Below are 24,609 nucleotides of genomic sequence, written 5' to 3' on the forward strand. Positions count from 1 at the left end.
TTTCAAAATATCATGTTCTCACTATATCTTTCTGGTGACATAAATTTTCATTTTAAAATTAACTTAAATTTTTAGAAAGTGAGTTGACGTGAAGAAAATATTAGACAACAGGGTAAAAAGGCAGTATATGTGTGGCTAACACTTGAGAAACACTTATCTAGAACAGAGTTTCTCAAATTTTTATTGTGCATCGGAGTCATGTAGAAGGCTTCTTAAATCACAGATTATTGGTCCCAGTCCCAAGAATTTCTGGAGTCCGCCCAAGAATTTACATTTCTAACAAGTTCCCAGGTATTGCTAAAGTCTGAGGACCACTCTTTTTTGAGAATCACTCACCAAAACAGTGGTCAACAAGCTTTTTCTTAATGGGCTAGATAGCAAATATTTTAAACTTGCCAGCTAAAGAGGTCTCTTGCAATTACTCTGCTGTTTTACGGCAAAGCAGCAATAGACAGTATGTACACAAATAGGCGCGGTTGTTTACATATAAAACTTTATAAAAAGCAGGTGGGCCGTAGTGTCAATCCTGATCAAAAATATACCTTCAAATAACTAAAAAAAAGGGTATACTGCATAATCTAACAGTAGGACAAAATAAAGAAGCAGTGAACGGCTAGTATACTATAGATACTATCCAATTTCTTTTACTGAAAGGCAAAAATTCTGGAAAAGTCTAACTCTGAAAGAGAAAACTGAGGTCTCAAGAAGATAAAAACAAAACAATTTACCATGCATTCAGGAGACATGACAAAAGACTCAGCAAGGGCAGCTGGTTAAATTCTTTTCATGTTGAATCACACAGGTCAAACATCACTGCACATGGTTCACAACTAAATTAGAACATATGGATCAATATCTAGTGAGAGTTTTTTTTTGTTTTTTTTTTTAGGAAAAAAGTTTAAAGACTCCTTTCTCTAGCCCATGTTAAATAGCAAAATATGACATTTACTCAATTTACAAACTACTTTTCTCTATAACCTCAATCACCTTAAAAATTGATGCATTTTGGCCTTGCCTTTCAATTTCTACCCTAGTCGCTACTAGTGCATGAGAATTTAAAACAAAAAGGAAGAGCGACTATTCTACAGGTGAATTCACAAGATTCCTGTCAGAAATGTACCCTCTCTCTTCCTCCCTCATTCATTCTCCAGCAAACTGTCCCACCTTTCTTCATCTTCTTAGTAGACTGATTAAGCTGGTTAGTACAATTATGTATACTTCCTCACATTCTATACTAATAGCCCTGGGCTTTTTTAGGATTCAACCCATTTCATTCAATTTCTGGAATTCCATTCTGGAGGAGCATCTGCCTCATTTATCTAGCTATGTCCACACTTAGTGATCTTCAGTTTTGTTTTGTTTTGTTTTTGCAACCCCACCACTTGCCTGAAGTCTTAGCAACTTCAAGCTTTAATGTCTGTATGAACCACGTGGTACTGAACACCAATATCTGACTCACTAAAAGACTATTATATATTATAATCCATGACACCTTTCCTGCTACCTATCTTGAACATGCAGCTCACCATCATTTTTCCTTATGTGACATATTATCCAAACCAAATCAAAGCATTTACTTATTATAGAGCTTATGCAGTGATAAACAATATGATTTTTCTTTGGTTTCAATGTATTTCTTTACCCAAAGTAAAAGAACTATCACACAAGCATAGGCCTCCTTGAGGAATGCTAAACTATAGAGAATCCAAGGACAAAACAAGATTATATGAAATTATACTATTATGTTTTCTACGCTGTTTTGCAGACAGAAACATTCAGAGTTCAAAACGCAAAATGAGTTAAAGTTTGTTCAAAACGATTCAACATATGGATGTTAACAGAGCTTTTGGTGTTTTGATATGCCTGGACCTCTTGATGAAGTATTTACTAAAACTCTAATTTAGCCTTATGTTTACTGTTTAACCTTACTTTTGCTGTAATTTCTTATGTTAAAAGAATTTACAAGCTCTGGAATAAGATATACTCCATTACTACTTTTAAAAATGTGTGCTTGTACATTAAAGGCTATGCCTCCTTCACTTAAAATGAACAATCCAAGTGGAATAAAATGGCTTACAACTGACCAAAAAATAAATATGGCTCATTATGCTAATGAGAAAAATTAAAAAAAAAATGCTCTCAATGTTGATGACAAGTCAAGGAACACAGATTACAGTAAAGATGATTTTATGAAGAAAATCCACTGAAGAAAACACTACTTCAATCTTTGATTCAATTATTTATTTTGCAGAAAGACAGCAATGTCATCCTATCCTACAGGTTCAACAGTGGTGTATCGCTAAACTTCTATTAGGAGCAAGTAAATTATTTTCTTAACTCTATTTTCCTGGTTACCTCCTAGAATGAATAGTATACCCTTTTAATTTTACATTCTGCAAAACTATTGTAATATATAATTGATCAGCAAAGATACCAAATTATGACTAAGTGTATTTCTATTAACTGAGGAAGTACATCACTGTATGTTTTTAGAAAGATTACCCTCAAAAATAGGCAAAATTATCTGAAAGCTTTAACTTGCCCTAGACATTCCCTAACCATAATGGCCAACTAATGATGATATAAAATTCTATTCTATATTCTACATTCTATTTATTAGTCTACTCGTCCTTTGGAGTGTAGGGGGGAGGTGATGGCCATTCCTGGCCTGTTTTAACCTTTCAGAGATGATCTCTACTCCTTTTTAAAGCTTATAAGTAATTTAAAAATACGGAGTCCTCACAACTACTTCTGTAAATTCCCTAGTTTCTAAACTTAAAATATAATCTAAATTTATACCCTCAATTTTGTTGAATTCCTATCCCTTGTACCTTTCCAGGCCTTATAGGGGCCAGGACCAGAGGCTTATAACCAAATTCTATTTGTTGGCAAAAGAGCTCTAGCGAAGGGCAAATAACCCAACTCAGAAAAAAATAACTACAGACTGTGCAAGGACACTGAGTTCCTCCAACTGTCACACAGACAATTCTCATACTGCTGCTTCAATTTTTCTCTGCTGCTCCTCCCTACTTTCAAATGGACTATGCTCAGGGAAAACACATCACCCCTCTCCCTTCAATTAACACTAACAACTGAAACAAAAAGATATTTATAAGGTTTAATTTACCTCAAACTTCAGATAAAATAACATACTGATTTATATCTACTTATGGTTCCTCTTTCCTAAAAAAACTTAGGATATACTTATTTTTCAACATTTTTTGAGTGTAACATAGGAAATTATTTGGTTTCCCATTTAACAAATTATTGATTTAACTTGAGGCAAAAAAGGTTAAGTGACTTACCCAAGGTTACAATTAGAGGTACAGCTGGGGCTAGAAACCAGGTCTCCTGAGTCTCAGCCCAGGGCTCTTTTCCTTAGCCCATGATGCCTTATCAGAAAAATCCAAATACAGTCAGACCCCCAGTTACATGGGTATGAGTTACACTGATTCACATATACAAACTTTATATAGTGTGACCAATGTTTCAACTCACGCGGTACCCTGCTTCCATTTATGCAGTATGCCAGGCATCGGCACGATTTTCAGTGGCACACAGGCGGTTGCCACCACCAGGGCCCTAGGCAAAATTGCAAAGAAGGCAAAGTTTGTCTTTGGCCCTCCCACCACCCTTGTGCATTCCTCTCCCACCTCCTGATCATCCCCCTGCCCAGCCTCCCACCAACATGCTGCCCTCTGGTTGTCCAAAGCCCCCCACTTCCACCACTCACCCAGGACTGTCCTTTCTGGAAGTGCCCAGTGATCCAAAATTACCTCTCCAATTCCCTGACACTAAAATTCCTAATGCTGAGAATTTCAATCGAACGTAGGTAATCTAAATGATTAACTGATTTAAGTAACTCAAAATAAGGTACTTTTAACAGACTTACATTTCCAAGGAGTTTAAAAAGGAACTAATTAAAAACTGATTTGGGAGTGGGGAAGAAGGAATAAGTATTTTTACTGGTGGAGAGGGGAAAGTGAAAGGAAAACAAGGTTTTCCCAGTACCCTAAGCCTCTCGTGCCACTTCAGATTCCCTCACAGAACACTAAGGGTTGGGAGGAGGTTACTGCAACCGTTGAGTCCCACTATCCCAGAAAACAGTAGTTGTTTTATAGTCAGTTTCTGGGATGATTAAAAAAGGACAGAGCTGCCTTAAATACGCCCTCCCCTACCTACCTTTTCCATCTTTCCCACCTCTTGGATCCCCATTTCCACCTCTTAGTGCCAAAGACACCCAACAGCATTCCCTGTAAGCTGTTCCTTTGTCCAATACAAAGCTTTCCATTATATGGTTTCAAATTATATGGTGTTTATTCAGGAACGTATCCATGTTCCCCTACCCCTGGATAACGTGAAGTTGACTGTATGCTAAAAAAGAACAATCCTAATTATTTAAAGGTCCTGAATCATAAGATGAAATATGTAAACTCATTATCTGGTAAGGAAAAGAATGTTCTGATTCTTATCTTGTATACATAAAAGAACTAATATGGGTATCTAAAAAAAACATTAATTTCTTTTCCTTGAAAGTAGTATGCTTCTTACTTCTGGCCCAACACAGCAGTGAAAATCCAGTCATTTCAGTTAAATAATATTGTGGACTCGTTAACATGAGTTCATTGGTAAATCCTTAGTCTGGAGGCAAAAAAAATCCAGTAACATACACATAAAAAAATTTAAATCTATTTGTATACAAAGCAGAATGGATTTTAAGAAACCCATGTTTCCGCTGACTACACACATAGGAATATTTTTTTTTCTTTTTTTTTTTTTTTTAAATGTAGCTTTGCAATACTAGATTGGCTACCTTGTTTGGAAATTTATCAGGTGATATTAGGTGACAGAAGTTTTTTTGATCCAGTTACCCTTCCAGTAAAATTAGAAAATTCAATCCATGCAGAAGGTACCAAAAATGGTATCCATCTAGGACCAAAAGATTCATGTAAAATCTTAAATGATTTCCATAATTTTATTACAAAAATTATTCTGTCAACTACAATACTGAATTAGGTCCCTCGCCAATACCATCTTCATTATGGAAGAAGAGCAATGTTAAGACATGCTGCAGCTATAAAATAACCATTCTTATCTAACTGAAAAAATGAACAGGTAAAAGTTTCTTCAGGGGCATTTTTAATTAATGTTAACTTTCCAGGGTTTACTACACAAAATTCATCTCCTTCCCAATCTTCCCCTCCTCTCTACACAACCAGAAATAGATTTGCCACCTCCACCTATTTGTCTGTGTCCTATGTAGACAAGTTCCCAATATGGGTATTTTATTAAAACTGAACTGTGAACCCTGAAAAGCCATTCTCAGTATGCATTGCAAAAAATACTTTAATATACTTTTTTAATTCACTCACATATTTTGCTGCAAAGTATTCAAGAAAATTACAAGAGCAACTATTAAAAATATGTGTGCCTCTTCTCTTACGTCAAGCAATTTAAATAACTTTTTTTAAAGAAAAAAGCATTTCTTTAATGGCTGAGAAACGATCTGCCTAAACAAGCAACATATAAAAATAAACGAGTGTTTTGCTTTTTAAAAGAGAAAGTAGTAAACTAGACCTTTCCTCCGTATTAACACGGACTTCAGCTCAATTTGAGAATACATGATTATCACCAAAAAAGCAACAGCATTTCATCTTTTCATTTAGAAATTCTCTTTATGACAAAAAGATATCCAGGATTAGTGATCTTCTACATCAGCTCTAACCTAAGTGCCTAAAAAGATCGTTGTTTTTTCCCCTCAAGTCTACTCCACTGGGCACCACATTTTCAAAATGGTTCTATTTGGGGCACATGCGAGATTTGTCAATATTTACTGAACAAAGCTTCTATTAAATTCTCTAACAAAATGGAGGTCTCTCGGAAGGAAAAAAAAAAAAAAAAAAACAGGCCGTAACATTTTTCTTTTCACAAAATGGGGCCAAACACACCCACTTCACGAAACCATGGTTTGGGTCAGATTTTCTCCATAAGCAGGACCGTGGGGACCGAGAGTGCACTGCTGGGGCGGGGCTCGAGGGGAAGGTTTCCTCCGGACCCAGGTAGGGCGCGGGGGGCGGGGGGCGGGGCGGGGGGCAGTTCTGTCTGGATGCTCTGGAGGGCGGCGGCGAGGGACGATCCCACAGCTCTGGCTCAAGGAATCAGTCCAGGGGGCGGAGGCTTTAGCGGTCCACCGGCACCTAATCAGCCACAGAACCGGACGACCGACTACGCCAGCAGAGACGCGGGCTCTCCCGTCCCAGACAAGTCAACACTGAATCTCAAACTCTCCTTTCTGCCTCCAGGCCCCGCCTGACCCCATTGGCAGCGGTTCCCGCCAATCCGCTCGGTCACCGCCCCCCATGCCCGCCTGCCCGGCCCTGATTGGAGGGGACGGGAGCCGGGCCCTCGTGTTACCAATCTGGGAGCCCCTTACTCAGCCACACACGCAAGCCCAGGTACGCCCGCGGAGCCCCTGCCCGTCGCCGTCCCCGTCCCCTCCCCCACCCCCAGGGCACTGGCAGACACTTACCGTCCCGGGAGGTGCCCATCAGCTGGTCCAGCATCGCGCGCATCTGGGCCTGCGCCGACATGGCGGCAGCGTAGCGAGCGGGCGGGCGGGGGTGGGGCGCAGACCGGGCCCTTTCGGGCGGGGGGGACAGGGGAAGGGGTGGGGGAAGGTGAGACGCTGTCTCAGCTGCCGCCGCCGCCGCCGCCGCCGCCTCAAGGCGTGTGGAAAGGGAGCCGGAGGGCTTGCAGGAGAGTCCGGGCTGCGCTCCTCACGACGGTGCGTCAGGGGAAGGCAGCAGCCCCCGAAAGCGACCCTCGCTCCCTCACTCTCCGTCGGGTCTTGGGACAGAAGCGTTACGGGCTAAGCAAGCGCTCGCCTCCGACACCGCCACCCGCCAGAAGCCGTCAGCCCCCCCTTCGAGCTCTGACGCCGCTCGCCGCCACCGTCGCCGCGACGTGTGCGCGCACGCTCCTCGCGCTCAGTTGTTTCCCGCGGGGGCTCCACCAACTGGCGTCCAACTGTATCTGCTCCACCCGCCCCGCCCGGGCGGGGTTCCACCCTAACGGCTCTCGGGCGCGTGCACGCGGGCTTCTCGCGCCCCTTTCCCCCAGATCTCGCGAGACTCTGGTTATCGAACGACCCTCGAGCCGGATCTGCCCGAGGCGCCAAACCTCGCGCTGCCAGCTGCGAGGGGGCTCGTGCGGTGCGGCGCCGGGTGCTGGCGAGCCGCGGCCAGATTGGCAAACCTGCCAGAGCGTTACCCCGAGTCGGAAGCAAGTGGAGGCCTTGCCCGTCGGTTCGACCGAGGTTAGCAGTCTTCGTAGCTCCTTACAGGCATGTTTCCAACGCTCACTCCCTGGCCCATTGACTCTTTCAGGGGCGCGCCCAGAATGTCGTGCGCTCAGTCTTTCCCCCCGCTGCCGCCCTGACCTACAAAAGGAGCCCTGGAGATGGGACGTCTGGATCACCCCCCTTCGTCGATGCGCCGAGGCCAATCGCCACCCCTCCCCCGCCCCCCACCCCGAATTAGGGTAAATCGGGTTTCGGGAAAGAATACCGAAACTAATACACTGAGGAAACAGATGATCTAACCTGCTCGGAGAGATCATCATTAATTTTAACAGGAGACTGTTAGTCTAAATTTAGACCTAAAAAGCAGGGTTCTCAGGAAAGGTGACATTCTAGAGAACTTCCTTTTTTTTTTTTTTTTTCTGCTTAAGAGAGAAGTTTGAAGAATAAGGCCTTTTCAGTGTGTCGGCAGCATTGACCATGGGAAAGCAAGCCAGTGTTCGTTGCTTGACATCATCGCCTTGGATTCAAAGTCCTAGCCGACTGATTGCTAACTGGGACCTTGAGCAATTTCTTTCTTAATATCCTGTTTATGGATATAAACACATAATTTATAGCATTGCTGTGAGGACTCAATAAGCTAACAAAATGCCTGGTCATTTTTTAGACATTTTTGTAAAATATTAATGCCTTAAAGTGAGACCTAGTTTCTTCCTAGACACTTGGAAAAGAAATAATGGTAAATTTTTTTCATTAAAAATTTGGGTGCGGGGCGCCTGGCTGGCTCAGTTGGTTGGGCGTCTGCCTTCAGCTCAGGTCATGATCCCAGCATCCTGGGGTCCAACCCGTTTCAGGCTCCCCGCTCATCAAGGAGCCTGCTTCTCCCTCTCCCTGCTCTTGTGCCCCCACTCATTTTTCCTCTCTCTCTCTCCCTCTCAATAAATCTTTTTGTTTTTCAATAAATCTTTTTTTAAAAAGTTATGTGCTTCAGGGATCCCTGGGTGGCGCAGCGGTTTAGCGCCTGCCTTTGGCCCAGGGCGCGATCCTGGAGACCTGGGATCGAATCCCACGTCGGGCTCCCAGTGCATGGGGCCTGCTTCTCCCTCTGCCTGTGTCTCTGCCTCTCTCTCTCTCTCTCTCTGTGACTATCATAAATAAATAAAAATTTTTTAAAAATTAAAAAAAAGTTATGTGCTTCAGCCTGGAACTTACCAAGATTAGTAAAAAAACATAAAATAGTAAGCAGTCCCAAGATCCCTTTGAATGCACGTTGGGCCAAGGAGCACCTGGCTGGCGCAGGCAGTAAAGAATGTGATTCTTGATCTCAGGGTTGTGAGTTCAAGCCCCACATTGGGTGTGAAAATTACTTTAAAAAGATTAAAGCTGGGACACCCAGGTGGCTCAGCGGTTGAGCATCTTACCTTTGGCTCAGGTCATGATCCTGGGGTCCTGGGATCCAGTCCCACATTAGGCTCTGCATGGAGCTTGCTTCTCCCTCTGCCTATCTCTCTGCCTCTCTGTTTCTCTCATGAATAAATAAAATCTTAAAATATATATATAAATGCATATTGGGCCAAAAAAATTTTTAAATCACATGGTCTTTTTTAACTGACAAAATAGTTTCCCTCCAATTATTCAAAGATCTCAAAATTCGAACTGCATACACTATGAATATCACTGAAAACAATTTTCAATGAGAGGAAAGTGTACAAAGTCGATTTTTATTTTCTAGAGGGAGGCATATTACATGTACATATGTACAGTATGATCTGAAAAACAATATCCTTAGGTTGGAATTAGACTAACATGTTGAATAATTAATGTGTTAAGGAAGAGAACTTAGTTTTTATCTTTTACTTCCTGCTTTCCTGGTGCTGACATTTTAAATGGGTCTCTTATAAACAGCATATCCTTTTTTAACTTAATCTGATACTCACTTTTAACTGAAGCATTTATTCACTTATATAATTATTCATGTTTGGACTTAAAGTTCTTGACTATTTGTCTATTTAATTTTCTCTCCTGCCTGCTTCCTAATCATTCTTTTTAACCCCTTCGAGTAGTTTGAAAGTTTTATTTTATTCTTTTAGGAGTTACCCTAAAAGTTATAATAGGCATTCTTAATACCTTCTCACTTCCCCCAGATTATAGTATAAAGAACCTAGAAGATTAACTCCATTTAACCTATCCTGAAGTTATATGCCTGTTATCATAAATTTTAGTTCCATTTTGTAAAACCAAATTTCATATACTGTTCATTTATTGGCCACTTTTTTTTTTTTTTCTCTTTATTCCTTCTGGAATCTCTGCCTTTCCATCTGGGATCATTTCCCTTTTGTCTGAAGTTTAAACTTTAGGACAGGAGTCAGCAATCTACAGTCCACAGGCCAAATCCAACCCACTGCCCATTTTTCTGAATAGTTTCACTGGAATACCGCCAGGCTCTCATTCATTTACTATTGTCTCTGGTTGCTTCTGCACGACCACAGTATTGTTGAGTGGTTGTGACAGCATACTGTAGGGCCAGCAAGACTGAAATATTTCCTATCTGGCTTTTTACAGAAGTTTGCCTAACCTGAGTTTGCTTTTGTGTTGGTCTGCTAGTGGGGAACTGTCCCATTTCTGTTTATCTGAAATCCTTTTGCCTTTTCTTAATTCAAGATGGGTATTTTTATTGGGTATAGAATTCTAGGTTTGAAGTTTCTTTCAGCATGTACATTCCATCTTCCTGGTGCCTTTTAGCTTCCATTGCTCCTGCGAAGTCAGTTTTCAGTCTGTTACTCCTTTCCAGATGGTTGCCTGCTTTAATTTTGTCCTTTTTGGCTCTTGGTTTCCTGCAATTTTACTATAATGTATCTGGGTGTGGATTTATTTTTTCTGCTTTTAGGATTCATCCAGCTTTTATTTTTTTAAAAAAAGATTTTATTTATTCATGAGAAATAGAGAGGCAGAGACATAGGCAGAGGGAGAAGCAGGTTTCCTGCGAGGAGCCTGATGCAGGATTCAATCCCGAGACCCTGGGATCATGCCCTGAACTAAAGGTAGACACTCAACCACTGAGCCACCCAGACATCCCTCATTCAGTTTTTAAAGATTTATTTATTTTGAAAGAGAGCGTATGTGTGCAGGGAGGGGGGTGTGGGGTGGAGCAGAGGGAGAGGAGCAAAAATTCCAAGCCAACTTTCCACTGAATGTAGAGCCTGATGTGGGGCTTGATCCCAGGACCCTGAGACCATGACCTGAGCAGAAATCAAGAGTTGGCCCGCCAACCAACTGGACCACCCAGGTGGCTCCATGTTTAGCTATTCTTATTGTTTCTCTCATCAACTTCTGGAGCTCCAAATAAATGTTTTTTTTTTTTTTTTTTTTAATTTTTATTTATTTATGATAGTCACAGAGAGAGAGAGAGAGAGAGAGGGGCAGAGACACAGGCAGAGGGAGAAGCAGGCTCCATGCACTGGGAGCCTGACGTGGGATTCGATCCCGGGTCTCCAGGATCGCGCCCTGGGTCAAAGGCAGGCGCCAAACCGCTGCGCCACCCAGGGATCCCCAAATAAATGTTTTTAAGATGATTTTCACTGTATCCTATCTCTTTACTCTCTGCATTTTCTACTTTGTCTTGCCAAGCTGCCTTCCTGATTTTCTTTTGACAAATTTTCTAGTTCACTAGTCTCTTTTCAGCTGCATCTAGTCTGCCTTTAGTCTGCCTTTAGTCTGCTATTAAAATCCATCAATTAGGGCAGCCTGGGTGGCTCAGTGGTTTAGCGCCACCTTTGGCCCAGGGTGTGATCCTGGAGACCTGGGATGAAGTCCCACATCAGGCTCCCTTCATGGAGCCTGCTTCTCCCTCTGCCTGTTTCTCTGCCTTTCTCTCTGTGTGTCTCATGAATAAATAAATAAAATCTTTTAAAAATATTTTAAAAAATAAAATCCATCAATTCAATTATTTTTCAGTTCTAGAATTTTTACTGGGTCTTTTTCAAGTCTACGTGTCATTTTTTTTTTTTTTTTAATAGTTTCTGCTTCCTTGATAGAATTTCCAAGCCTGGCTATTCTTTGACCCTAGTGAACCTAATTGTTTTGTAATCCAAGTTGGCTAAATCCAAATTATCCGATGGTTTTTGTAGTTTGCTTCTGTTGTCTGTTGTTTCTGCTGTTTTTTACTTACAGAGTCTTGTTTTCTTGTGTGTCTGGTTATCTTCATATGTTGAACATGTATTTGAAAAAGTACATATGATAATAATATAAGCCTGAGTAGGATATAATGCTATCTTCCTCCAGAGATTTTTTTTCTCTGATAGGTAACAGAAGAACTTACTAGTCAAGGACCACCGTAATACAGGCTCAAAGCCTTAATTCCTCATGACCACCAAAATGACAAAAATCTGTGTTAAAATACAGTTCATCTTTCAGGTTGAACTTCAGGGGTCTAGATTCAAGTGGGTGCAGAGTATTAAGTGCCTACCTTGGTGGGTCCTAGCCTTTACTCTTTGTATCCCTAACCCTACAAACCCACCAAAAGTGTAGATCAGTTTCAGTACAAAGTTGTTACTACACAACTGAAGCCAAGTATATGCCTTTATGTGCTACATTTACAAGGGACAAGTAAGTGTTTCAGGGAAGATGCATGAGATAAGAGGTCTGAACTAGAGTATTAGATTCAGGGGATTCTTGGGAGATAGAACCTAATTTGGTGATTAACTGAGGGTATGAAGGAGGAAGCAGTCGAGAATGAGTACATATGTCAGTACTAGAGAGGACATTTATGAGATGTTCTATTTTGTATGGATTGAATTTGAGATGCCTTTAAATTATCTAAGTGGTGTTGTCTTTGAAGTAGCTGGACATAGGTATCTACAGGAGAACTTGGGACTAGAGTTTGCTGTTTATGATAATTGGAGCCTGGGAAGTCGAGGTGCTCTCACCCAGGGGAAGTATATCAGATGTGAGGTAATAACCTAGATTTGAAACTGAGGAACGTCAACATGTTAGGGATATGCAGGAGAGTAAACTAAAGACAAATGGTTAGAGCAAGAAAAGAGATCAAGTAAGGTAAGGAATAATCTGCTGAGTTTAGTGACCTGAAGGTTATCTGTAACCTTGCAAGGCAGTTCTGGTAGAGTGGTGGGGCAGAAACCAGACTACAGTCGATTGAGGATGATTGGGCAATGAAAAATCCAGAAAATGGATACATGCAACAACATAGATTATTAATCTCAAAATCAGTATCCTGAGGAAAAGAAGTTTAAGAGTGCATGTGGATGAAAATTCTGAGCAGGTGAAACTAATTTATGCTGACAGCAAGCAGGTTGGTAGTTGCCACCTGGGAACAGGTGTGGGGAAGGTGGATTGACTACAGAGGGGAACAGGGCAACTTCTGGGGCTGATGGAAATGTTCTATAGCTTTAATAGGGTAGTCATTACACAGATGTATACACTTGTCATTCATTGACCACACTTAAAATGGGTATATTTATTATACATAAATTATATCTCACTACAGCCTATTTCATATTTTAAAAAGTTGAAAATGAGAGGTCCCTGGCTGGCTCAGGCAGAGGAGCGTGCAACTCTTATCTCAAAGTTGTGAGCTTGAGCCCCATATTGGGTGTAGAGATTACTTAAAAAAACATAAAAAGATAAAATGTAGAAAATGAGTATAATTCATTCATTAAATACATTCAATTTGTGAAGAGGTAATAGCTGAAAAGGCATCTGTGTGAGGTTGAGTGTTCTTAAAGATTATTCCAGAGAGAGAGAATGCAGTGGGGAAAGGCAGAGGATGAATGAGAGAGAAACTAAAGCAGACTCCATTCTGAGTATGAAGCCCGATGCAGGCTCAATCCCACCAGATCATCATGGCCTGAGCAAAACCAAGAGTCAGCACTTAACTGAATTTGCCACCCAGGTACACCCTATGGTTGAGTGTTTTTAGATGGAAGAGCCTTGCGCATATTTAAATGCTACTCTAATTCAATGAAAGGAAGCAGTTGAAATCAAAAGACAGAGGGTAAGAGACAGCAAACGGAGAAATGTGATAAAGCATGTACCACGTCAAAAACTATAGTAGGGGCACCTGAGTGTCTCAAGTCAGTTGGGCATCTGACTCTTGGTTTTGGCTCAGGTCATGGCCTCAGGGTCGTAAGATCAAGCCCTGTGTCAGGCTCCACTTGGTGTGAAGCTGCTTGAGTTTCTCTCCCTCTCTCTCTCTCCCCTCCCTCTCCCCTACCTCATGTGTGTGCTCTCTCTAAAATGGATAAATTAAAAACAAAACCAATCTATAGTAAGTGAACACAGTGCCAAAACCCCAGTTCTTGGAACTTCTCAGTACAGAAAGTTTATCTTTAATAGCTTATGTTCCAAAATCATTTCCTTCTATTTCTAAAACAAGTTCAGCTAATTTTTTTATAAGTCCATTAGTAAGACTTTTATAAGTCTTAGTAAGACTTTTATAAGTCCATTAGTAAGGTTTGAATATATATGGATAGAAATGGTCTGAGCAAAGTATTTAACCTGAAAAAAAAAAAAAAAAAAAAAACCCTGTGTATAATCCAGAAGACAGATGGCAAGAGTTTAGAGAAAGGTTCATGATAAAAGAATGAGAGTATGTAAGATTTTCTTTTTTGTCAGGCACTCATTTTTTATGTATTTATTACAACCATCTTGTTGGCATTCCCATTTTATAGAAGAGGTATGGAATAAGCTCAGGTCAACTAACCTGCCCAAGATAACACAACTGGTAAATTATAAAAGTAGATTAAAACCTAGATTTCTATCACTTCAAACCTAGAATATCTTACCCTGGTTAAACAATTCTTCCTCAAATCTTTATTGTATATACAATATTGTAACAACAAAAGAAATCAAAATATCAACCTACCCTAATCCTTTGGTTTCATTTTACCAAAGTAAAATATCTTCAGATAACAATATACTCATGCCCATGAAGTAAAACGGGGGGGAAAAAGTATGTTAAGTATTTCTATTTTTTTGATCCATTAATTGAATAAATGCTCACTTGTCCTCTAATACTATTGTTTTCAAGTTAATCTCTTAGATAGTGTTTTAAAATGTTTTATGAATACATCTGTTCGGATTGTACATCTGGTGAGTAGTGCTCACTGAGCCACGTATTCAAAATACTGAATAATGCTATGTGCAAAAATCACTGTGGAAGGAGGTGCTTTGGAGACTACATAGATGAATGACACATGGTCCTTACTCTTCAGGAGCTTGCAGTTCAGCAAAAAAGAAGTTGTAAAGGCATGCCTACAAGAAACTGACACAGATCACAAAGCGGACACAGATAAAGAACTGCTGGTAGTTTGCAGAGAGAGTAATTTCTATTTGAGATCATTAGAGGCAAAGAGACCATTTAGGAGACTAGTTTGATAGTTCAGTCAAAAGATTATCAGTGCTAGAACTAAAAGAGAGGTAATGAAGACTGAGAAGGGGGGAATGGATGTTAGAGCCATCGCAGAAGCAGAAATTCCTGATTAGATAAAGAGTAGGGAAAGACAGGAATACAGAACGAAGCCAAAGCTGACTCGGTCAGCCAAGGGCATGGATCTTTCACCTTGAAAGAAAATTCAAGAGGAAGAGTAATTTGACAGATGAAAAAGCAGAAGTCAGTACACTCATTCCATCTCCCTCTCCCTGGACTTCCTGCCTGCAGCCTGCAGGTGCGTGGTGGCCATATTCCTATACCTAAGGGTCAATTCCGTCAGCATATGGAGGGAATAGCTTTCAACCGGTGCTAGCCCCTAGGAGCTTCACAATTTGTTAACTATAGTTTAGCCCACATCTTTCTATACCCCTTCATTAACCTTCTATCCGTAACCCTATTTGATATGCCATCTGTTTTCTGAGCCCTTAAAAACAATATTTGTATATCTTTAAATAAAGTAGATTATCTGTACATATAAATGTATGCTGTATAAGCATAGCAAATAGCTGGAAAGACAGATACCAAACTGTTAGCAAAAGTTACCACCTGGTAATGGGGATGCAATAGGGGAGGGGCAGGGAAAAGAAAAAAGGTTTTATTTTATTTTCTGTACCATGAGTTACTTCAAACAGTAAGCTTGTATACCTTTAACATAAAAATAATAGTTTTAAAAGTAGATTGAGAGCATGAATCAACCTAATGTAAGAAGTTCAGTAAATTCACTGGAAGGATAAAACCTCCCTAAGAAACAGTCGACAAAATTACAGAGAAAAACCCTAAACTTATACAGAAATTTAATGATAAATACATATTGAAGGAAATGATTAAATCCTTCTATGACAGCAGCATCGGAGGAATCTGTCCATCCTCATGGCTCCCAGCCCTTCCCTCCAGGCTGCTGGGGTAACCTGAGACCCACTAAGCCAGCAGACTCCTCCACGGAGCGCTCACCCTTGCCATGGAATTCCTGGTGAAGGGCCACGTGTTCTCGAACACTGCGTAAGAGGCAGAGATAGGTGGCAGCTTGGAAATGAAGCTCATGTTGGGCTCTGCACAACTTCTCACTGGTGACCTAGAAAGTAGCAAGGTCACATACTTTATTAACAGCCCAGCTAAAAATAATAATAATAATAATTTTTAAAAATTAAAAAAAGAAACAGCCCAGCTAAGATACAGGGCAAGATATTTCATAAGCATTCTCTAGAATGAAAGGAAGTTGTACAGAGGAAATATAAACATGTATATGCATATACTAATTACATATGTAGAGGCACACTATAGTTATTCATTAGGAAAGCTGACCTCCAATTAATTGAAGAGGAATTTTACAAGGAGTATCACTGAGGAATTTCATTTAGTGTCCTCAGATTTTAATACTGAAAAAAAGTTCTTTCATTTCAACTCCCTGGTCTTACAAATCTTTTACAAACGAGGAAACTAAAGCCCAGAGAGGTTTCAACCACTGAAGAGATGGGGAACTATTATCATTAATGTCGCCTCAGGAATAAAATATAGAATTTTCTCCCCCTCAAACAAATGAAAGCCTGCTTTTTATATTTCTTTTTTTTTTATTATTATTATTTACTTATGATAGTCACAGAGAGAGAGAGAGAGAGAGAGAGAGGCGCAGAGGGAGAAGCAGGCTCCATGCACTGGGAGCCCGACTTGGGATTCGATCCCGGGTCTCCAGGATCTCCTGGGCCAAAGGCAGGCGCTAAACCACTGCGCCACTCAGGGATCCCCTGCTTTTTATATTTCTGACTTTGGTTAATGTGGTAGGTCTTTCAGCTCAATGAAAAGTAAAACCATTTTGTCTGAAAAAATAATAGCTTTGTCCTCAGCAGTAACAAAATGAAGGTTATATATAAGTAATATGCATATTTTCATATTAGTAATTATACTTGCTTTCAATTTATCCATCTGAAAAATCCAGATTCTGACTCTATCTATTCAGAAGTCATAATTAATTTCTAGATTTAGTACTCTGTCCTGTATTTGACTAGTTTTGTGTTCAGAGGTTGTGAGCAGAGGGCAGGAAAGGTGAAAGATATGTGTGCATGACTTCAAGTGACTTAAGGAGCTCTGCGTATACCTAATTGCAGAAATAATCTCTGGGTACCACTGCCTACATAAACACCTTTCTTTCACCTTTCTTTATTTGAATACATAGAGTTAGAATCTGAAAACTAGAAAGTTTGGTTTAAGATCTGCACATGATGCACACACACACAGAGGTGCAGATCACATGTGAAAATGGCACTCATAAGCTGCTCAAAAAACGAATTCATCTGCTCTAACCATTTAACTTTTTTTTAAAGATTTTTTTTTAATTTATTTATTCATGGGGGTGGGGGGGAGGCAGAGACACAGGCAGAGGGAGAAGCAGGCTCCATGTAGGGAGCTCAACATGGGACTCATCCCCAGGATCAGGCCCTGGGCTGAAGGCGGCGCTAAACCACTGAGCCACCTGGGCTGCCCCCATTTAACTTTTAATAAATAAAAATTTATGAGTGACCAACACTGTCACACATCAACAAATGGTAACATCCATTTCTTTTTTTTTTTTTTTTAATTTTTTTTGTAACATCCATTTCTATCATATAAGCCCAAATTGATAGGATTTTAAACAGGAATTCTATGTCAGTGTAGGATAGGAGAATATGGATCCTGATTCAGCTGAGCCTGCAGCAGGAGTCAGGAGAGAAGGGCCAGCAACATACATAGTAAATGAATAACAAGAGACCAAAAGAGTTCAAATGAAAAAACTCAGGGTGCCTGGGTGGCACAGTTGGTTAAGCATCTGACTCTATTTTAGCTCTAGCTCGTCATGATCTCAGGGTCCTGGGATAGAGTGCCACTCTGCCTAGAGTCAGCTTGGGATCTCTCTGCCTTTCCCTCTGCCCCTCCTGCCCGTGCTCTCTCTCAAACAAATAAATCCTAAAAAAGAACGAAAATGAAAACTGTATCTTCTCTAAGGAAAAGCAGAAGTTCCTCCCTAAATGAACCCCTTCAGTTTAGAGAAAGGATACAGAAAATGGGCATTGATGGTTACCGAGTTAGCTCTGAGCCAACGGAAACAGAAAGCATTCCCCATGTCCTCACATGCATTCCACAGAATGGTGTTTCTGGAATTTGGAGCATGGATTTTTATGTATTTCCAAGGAATTTGAGAGCCATTACCAAGCCTCTCTCAAGGGCAATAACATTGCCTCCACAAGGTACACCTATAAACATGTCACTTTAAAAATCTTAGAATGAACTTCCATCCTAAGGAAGGTCACCGTAAACGACCTTCCATTACATTTACAATGAAGTTCAAATTCCTGCCTATCACATCTACTTCACCTACCATATCACCCTAAGCTTCAATCGTTCTCAACTGTCCCTTCTTACCTCTGGACTTTCGGTGGTACAGCTTTTTGCCCTGGACTTCATTTTCCCTAACCCTCATTTGCTTGCTAACTTAATTTTTCAAGTCCCTGCTTAGCGACTTTCCTCCTGAAATCCCACCACATCCCCACACAAGATCCTCCTGTTGTTTATTCTCTTGGCGCTTACTTATTCTATGTGCTTTGCCCTATGGTTCCTCAGCCTGCAGATTTCTTAAAAGACAGGACTCTGGGATCTCCGGGTGGCTCAGCGGTTTAGGGCCTGCCTTTGGCCCAGGGCGCAATCCTGGGGTCTCTGGATGGAGTCCCACGTCGGGCTCCCAGCATGGAGCCTGCTTCTCTTCTTCCTGTGTCTCTCTCTCTCTTTCTCTGTGTGTGTGTCTATCATAAATAAATTAATCTAAAAAAAGAAAAAAAGACAGGACTCCTGTGCACCTTATTCATAATTTTAGTCAAGTTCTTAAAAGTCTCTTAAGATTTTCACCTTTAAAATTTTTTTTGAATTTTAGAGGCGACTGAGTGGCTGGGTCAGTTTGGCGCTGGGCTCTTGGTTTCAGCTCAGGTCATGATCTCAGGGTTGGGAGATTGAGCCTGCAGCGGGTCCAGGCTTAGCGAGGAGTCTGCTGGTGATTTCTCACGCCCTCTTCCTCTACCCACACTCTCTCTCTCACACAAATAAGAATCTCTCTCAAATAAATCTTTTTAAAATTCTTGGGTAGGGATGTCTGGGTGGCTCAGTGGTTGAGTGTCTGCCTTTGGCTCAGGGCGAGATCCTGGAGTCCCGGATCGGGTCCCACATCGGGCTGCCTGCATGGAACCTGCTTCTCCCTCTGCCTGGGTCTCTGCCTCTCTTTGTGTGTGTGTGTGTGTGTGTCTCATGAATGGATAAATAAAATCTTTAAAATAAAATAAAATTCTTGGGCTGGGTGGTTCAGCGGTTTACTGCCACTTTCAGCCCAGGGCCTGATCCTGGAGGCCCCGGATCGAGTCCCACGTCGGGCGCCTGGAGCCTGCCTGTGTGTGTGTGTGTGTGTGTGTGTCTCTAATAAATAAAATCTTTTTAAAAAATCTTTTTAAAATTCTTGCATTTTAGACCCACATTAGGCATAGAGTTTACTCAATACATTATACAAAAATTTTGAATTTTTTAATTTTAGTTCTAATACATTGCATCTAACTCCCAAGAGGCTGGTTCCCTTTCTCCAAATTGCCCAAAAGACAGTGGGCTTCCTACCCTGCGGTCCAAAGTGCCGCCCCAACATACTATCTCAGAGATCGCTGCTTCCAGCTTCCTCAAGACCCATCCGAAGCTCCAGAGACAGCCAGTAAATGTGAGACTCCCATCTGGGAACCCAGGTGCTAGCTGTTCCTAGACCGCTCCTCGCACAGGTCAGCGTCCCTGAGCCTGTTACCCCGCTTGAAAGCCGCTCTCGCCTAAAGGGAAGATGTACGGAGTGTGCATTTCAGGAAGCAATTTCCCAAGGACGGCCTCCCATATGTTGAAGTTTATCTGCTACATAAGGCAAAAAAAAAACGTCGGTGTAGGAGGTCAGGCCCCACGTTAACGTAGGGACAGGACACCTCGCTGCAGGTGCCTAGCTCAGCCCTGCAAGCACCGTTCCCTTGAGGGGTGCACAGAGACCAGAGAAGTAAAACACAGCTCCCGCCAAGGCCTTCACATTCCTCCTATGCCGGGTCTCTTTTCTGCCTCAAAGATGGGTGGTCGGAGTGCCTCCCGGGGGCGGCGAGAAGGTGGGCGGGCGCTGCGGCGAGCCCCCCAGGCTCCGCACCCAGCACGTCTGGCCGCCGCTCGGCCTCCCTGGGCGCAGGCGCCGGCCACGCAGAGCCTCGGGGCGACTCGGCGGTCCTGCCGCCCTCGGTCAGCCCCGGGGCTCCGGCCACAGACCACGGCCCAGGGCACGGCTTTGCTGGGGGGGAGGCCAGGTTCCCGCAAGGCGAGCGCCGCGCCCGGCCGCCCCCCGCCCCGCCACAGCCCACCCCGTCGCCCCCTCCCCGGGGAAGGGGCGCTGCAGCGCCGGCTCGGGTTTCCGTACCCGATGTGCACGGAAGGCCTTCACGAGGTACCGATAGGCTGCGGTGTCGCGATACGGTCGGCCCGTGGCCTCGCTCAAATAGCGCAATTCCCGTAGAAGGCCTCGTAAAGTGCGCGCCGGGGACCCTAAGGCCGCCATTTTCCCGTCCTCGGAGCCCGGCGCCCAATGGCGCCCTACGCCCCTCGGGCTCCCTCCCCCCCCGAGCCCAGGGGCTAAATGGTACGGTCGGACCCAGACGGCCGGCTTCCCCCCCCTCGAACGCGGGGTAATGGAATAGCTCACTTCCCGTCTCTGCGGAGCCTTACTAATCAAACGCCGAGCGGCGCCCTAAGGAGTTGAGAGAGAAGCAAACGAAAGCCGAGTGTAAGCAATGCCCCAGGTCCTTAAGAAAGTCTGAGAACAAGGCCGAGCTGAGGGGAAAGGGGGTTCTTTGCTGACTGCGTCATTTGAAACGTCATTAGCTGACCGCTGAGTCTCGAGAATAAGCGAGCCTGTGGGAATGGCTGTTGGTTTGAAACAGAAGGCGAAAGATAACCTTTTGGTATCTAGAGAGGACAGCGGAATTCAGAATACTTCCCAGAAGTCGTACGGCACTGCACGACTCGGAAGAAGGAAATGCAGTTTCTTCTTCTCTCCCACTGTAGTCCAACACCTAGGAAAACCACACATACACTTCCTATTTTTAAAAAGTAACATTAAGTTCGCATATTTCTGTATAGTTCTTTAAGAACGGAATAAAGTCATTTTCAATGCGGGGGTGAAAAAGAAAACGAGACCACCCCAGATGGGACTCGAACCCACAATCCCTGGCTTAGGAGGCCAATGCCTTATCCATTAGGCCACTGGGGCTTCTGTGAGCGAGGCGCTCCAGCAACGTATTCAATTTTTTTCCCTTTGGTACGTCACCGTCACTTAGACCTCCTTTTAACCTATCCTGAGACACCACACCTAGTACCAATATGAGGGGTGAGGCATGCTGGGAGTTGTAGTTCAGAGGACAAGAGTCCGCGTTCCGGCTCCAAAGGCTTTACCCTCGAAACAGCACCGATGCGCCGGACGGAGAACGGGAGCGCGCACGGGTTTGCGTACGCGTGTGCCTGCCCGGTAACCCCCGCGCCTGCGCAAACGTGGGCCTGCGGTGTCGCGGAGCGGAGCGCGCCGGGAACACTGGCCGCGTCTCGGAGACTCGCCCTCGGAGCTTCTGCAGCGTCGGACCGTTACCGGAAGCAGCCTGCCCCTTCCGGGGTCGCGGCTGCCCGGATTTCGCTTGCCTCCAGCCGCCTTTAGGGGGCGTCCGCCTCGGTCAGTTTTCTGTTTCCGGTTGAAGAGCTGAGACCGTTTCCGCGGAGCCAATGGCGGCCTGGAGACGTGGACCTTGTGTTGTGAATTGCCGGGTCATCGATAAGCCCGGGACGGCGGGGAGTTATTGTTTAACTCCCTGGGAATTAGTTCATTAGGAATAACCAGAAGCTCTTTTTCTGGATCTGAGCCTGGTTGCGTGAATTGGACGAGTGGCTTCTGGGCGTCCGCGGCCTTAGCTCCTAGGCCAGGACGTCGGAGAGGCGGCCCTCGCCCCTGAGACTGCTCGGCCGCCGGCTGTCGTGACCGCCGGCCTCGCGCTGCCGCTGCCTCTCGCCCTCCGCGCCACCGGCCCAGCCTCTCCCACTGTCTCCTCCGCTCCTGCCCCCGCAGCCCGAAGCCTAGCCGTTGGTAGCCGTTGGTATTCGTATCCCTGTTTACCTCTTGGGCTTCCGGCTTCCTCGGGAAGTCTAGGCCCCGCACTGCTCCAGGCCTTTGTGGTCCGCAGGGCAAAGTTAAAAAGGCTCATTACATGTTAACCGTACCTTTTGCAAGTAAAGTACCTGAGTCTGCGCTCCTTCGTCTTCCCCGGGAGCCAGAATTCCCACTCTGGACGGCCCCCTGCCCCGGGGTCCCAGCCGGGTCACCACTTGGAGGTAGCTGGCTCACAGTCTGGCTGGAACCCCGACACTCCCGGGATCGACATCAGAGGAAACCAGACTAGAATGGCTTGATGTGAATGAATGAGTCTCTCCTTGTGACACTCATAAAATATCGATCAACCCGGTAACTCCCAAGTATCTGATTTTAAAAGGCACATCTGTATTAGGCGTTGAGAATGTTATCAGTTATTCTTTTGTTGATACTGTTAAGGAGAAAACCGCGGGCAAAAATGGCCTCACTTAGGTTAAGGTCCCAAGTCAGTAAACCAAGAATTAACACCTAGCCTGACTTTCAGTTATGACCCCTCCAGAAATGGAACCTATAACCAGGGGGTATGGAAACGTCCTGGTCAACACTAGGAAATTTCCTGATGGGCCCCTTCTGTTCCCTTCAGGAAGGCAGCATTGCTTAAAACAATGGGTTCCTTAGCCAATAATTTACTTTTTTCAACTATTTCTACCTTTAGAAACCTCTCTTTATGTAGCCCTTTGAAGCTCTCTTATACTTGCTAGATGGGATGCTTCCCAAGTCATGACTTGGTGAACAAAACCAATTCAATGTTTCAAATATAGCCAGCTGAACTTTTGTTATTTAACAATATAAATTTGTTTAAGGAGCTATCAAGGATGTAACAAATTTAAGCCAGCACTGAGGAAGTGGGAGAATGTATTGGAATTAGGTGTTGGATCACTTGATATATTGTAGTACAGAATAATAATTCTGAATTCTGAATGGCCAAGAAGCTGTTTTCTTCTTCTCTAAGTCATTCTTACATTAAGAAGGAATAAATGGGGGCAGCCCGGGTGACTCAGTGGTTTAACGTGCCTTCAGCCCAGGGCGTGATCCTGGAGACGCAGGATCGAGACCCATGTCGGGCTCCCTGCATGGAGCCTGCTCCCTCTGCTTGTGTCTCTGCCTCTCTCTCTCTCTCTCTCTCTCTCTCTCTCTCTCTCTCAAGAATAAATAAAAAGAATATAAAAAAAAAAGAAGAAGAAGAAGAAAGAAATGATCATGAAATGTTAGCTGTACCTAGCCACTAGTCTCCAAAGTTGGCTCGTGCATTTGTTGCTCCTTACATCAAGAAGCTCATTTCTCATCCCACCCACCCTTCCACCTCTTGAATCTGAGCTGGTCTTGTGACTAGCTTTGACCAATATAGCAGAAGTGACATTCTGGACTGTTTGTAGAAGACCAGGCCTTAAAACTGACATCTTTCACTTCCTGCTTCTTACCTAGCTACCATGTGTGAAAACCCCAAGGCCTAAGGAGGAGTATGGAGTTGGCCCCAAGTGAGCTCTCTGCTGACAGATGGCCAACCTAGTGAGTAAACCATCTTGAATGTCCTAATCCAGTGGCACTTCCAGATGACCAGCCTCTGCCAACATCAGATGGAGCAGAGAATTGCCCAGCTAAACCCAGTTAACCCAAAGAATCATTAACAACAATAAGATGGCTGTGTTTTGAAAATAATTCCACTAAGCTTTGGAATTATTTCACAGCAACAAAATAGCAAATCAGTCTGAAAAAGTTCGTAGAGACCATTTGGCCAAATTTCTCAATTTTGCAGCTTTAGAAAATCTTCATGTTCCTAGTTGCAGGGCTACAAACTCAAAAAACTCTACAGCAGAGACAAGGCAGGTAATACAAGAGTGAATCGGGCCAGGTGGGTTCCTACCTCTTGCAAAGGGGCTAGACATTTTCAGCTCAGTCCCATTGTTGCAAAGTAGGAATACGGTCCCGGTACTGCCAGGGCTGCTGATTTTTCAATAATTGTAAATCTGGCATTTTTATGAAATGTCCTAACTTTCAAATGTTAGCAATCAAGTTAAAAACAGTTTATCAAACAAAACACTTCTGTTGGCCCTTATATAACATAGGATTGCAAGTATGTGAACTATGTCCAGAGCACTTTACAGGCAATGTCTCGCTTGACCTTAACCATAATCCTATGAGTTAGTACTCTGATTTTAACCACTTACAAATGGGGAACAATCTCAGAATACTTTCATGGTTTAATCAACATTATTAACTGGTATTTGGCTCCAGGCAATCTAACTCCAAAGCTTTTTTTTTTTTTTTTTTTCATTTTGTAAGTTATAGCAGAAAATGGATTTTTATTAAAAAGATAAAAAGATAATGGGTGATTTTCAGAATTTCCTGGTAAGGCCAGAGACCAGACTTAGAAGCTATACAGATGAAAACCTGACCCAAAATCATGCTCCAGAATGAGCCAGTGAAAACACCATGAGGCACAACTGCTAAGAACTTGCAAGGCTGGTACAATGACAGTAGACAGGAGCTGGGACCAGCACCAGAGCTCTTGCTCCAGGACACTGGCTAATACCAGTGGTTTCTCTGCTTTTCCTTGTGCCAGAATGGATTAAGTCTTTACCCAGGAGTCACTTTCTGAGGTGAGTACTTCTAATTAGCGTGACCTGGGTCATATTCCTATGTATTGGT

At 43.2% G+C, this 24,609-nt stretch overlaps 3 protein-coding genes, 1 long non-coding RNA gene and 1 other non-coding gene across 7 annotated transcripts in view; 2 read left to right on the forward strand and 3 right to left on the reverse strand.

Moving 5' to 3' along the window:
• The window catches only part of LUC7L2 (LUC7-like 2 (S. cerevisiae)), a 62,181-nt gene extending 55,221 nt beyond the window's left edge, over window positions 1-6,960 (reverse strand). Inside the window, 1 exon segment of the mRNA NM_001131056.1 lies at window positions 6,530-6,960. Coding sequence (NP_001124528.1) covers window positions 6,530-6,590 — 61 coding nt within the window. The 5' untranslated portion in view covers window positions 6,591-6,960.
• LOC119869570 lies at window positions 6,589-8,085 on the forward strand. Its single transcript, XM_038560564.1, has 3 exons — window positions 6,589-6,594; window positions 6,632-7,539; window positions 7,729-8,085. The coding sequence occupies exons 1-3, from the start codon at window positions 6,589-6,591 to the stop codon at window positions 7,745-7,747; spliced, it is 933 nt and encodes a 310-aa protein (XP_038416492.1). The 3' UTR covers window positions 7,748-8,085.
• A 7,436-nt stretch (window positions 8,086-15,521) lies between these two features.
• On the reverse strand, window positions 15,522-20,955 carry FMC1 (formation of mitochondrial complex V assembly factor 1 homolog). The gene is made up of 2 exons (NM_001131061.1): window positions 20,188-20,955; window positions 15,522-15,816 (listed from the first exon to the last, which is right to left on the reverse strand). The coding sequence occupies exons 1-2, from the start codon at window positions 20,323-20,325 to the stop codon at window positions 15,613-15,615; spliced, it is 342 nt and encodes a 113-aa protein (NP_001124533.1). The 5' UTR covers window positions 20,326-20,955; the 3' UTR covers window positions 15,522-15,612.
• The window catches only part of LOC111090238, a 28,293-nt gene continuing 24,622 nt past the window's right edge, over window positions 20,939-24,609 (forward strand). The window contains exons 1-3 of one of the 3 annotated variants that reach the window (XR_005371248.1): window positions 20,939-22,272; window positions 23,386-23,469; window positions 24,301-24,560. This is a non-coding gene — a long non-coding RNA (uncharacterized LOC111090238). Of the gene's footprint in view, window positions 22,273-23,107; window positions 23,470-24,300; window positions 24,561-24,609 lie in introns of those variants that run through there. The other 2 variants (XR_005371250.1, XR_005371249.1) reach the window with 2 other exon arrangements.
• Window positions 20,964-21,036, reverse strand: TRNAR-CCU. The gene has a single exon. It is a non-coding gene; the product is annotated as a tRNA-Arg (tRNA).

Source organism: Canis lupus, chromosome 16 (genome assembly GCF_011100685.1).
Source record: "Canis lupus familiaris isolate Mischka breed German Shepherd chromosome 16, alternate assembly UU_Cfam_GSD_1.0, whole genome shotgun sequence".
NCBI lineage: Eukaryota > Metazoa > Chordata > Mammalia > Carnivora > Canidae > Canis > Canis lupus.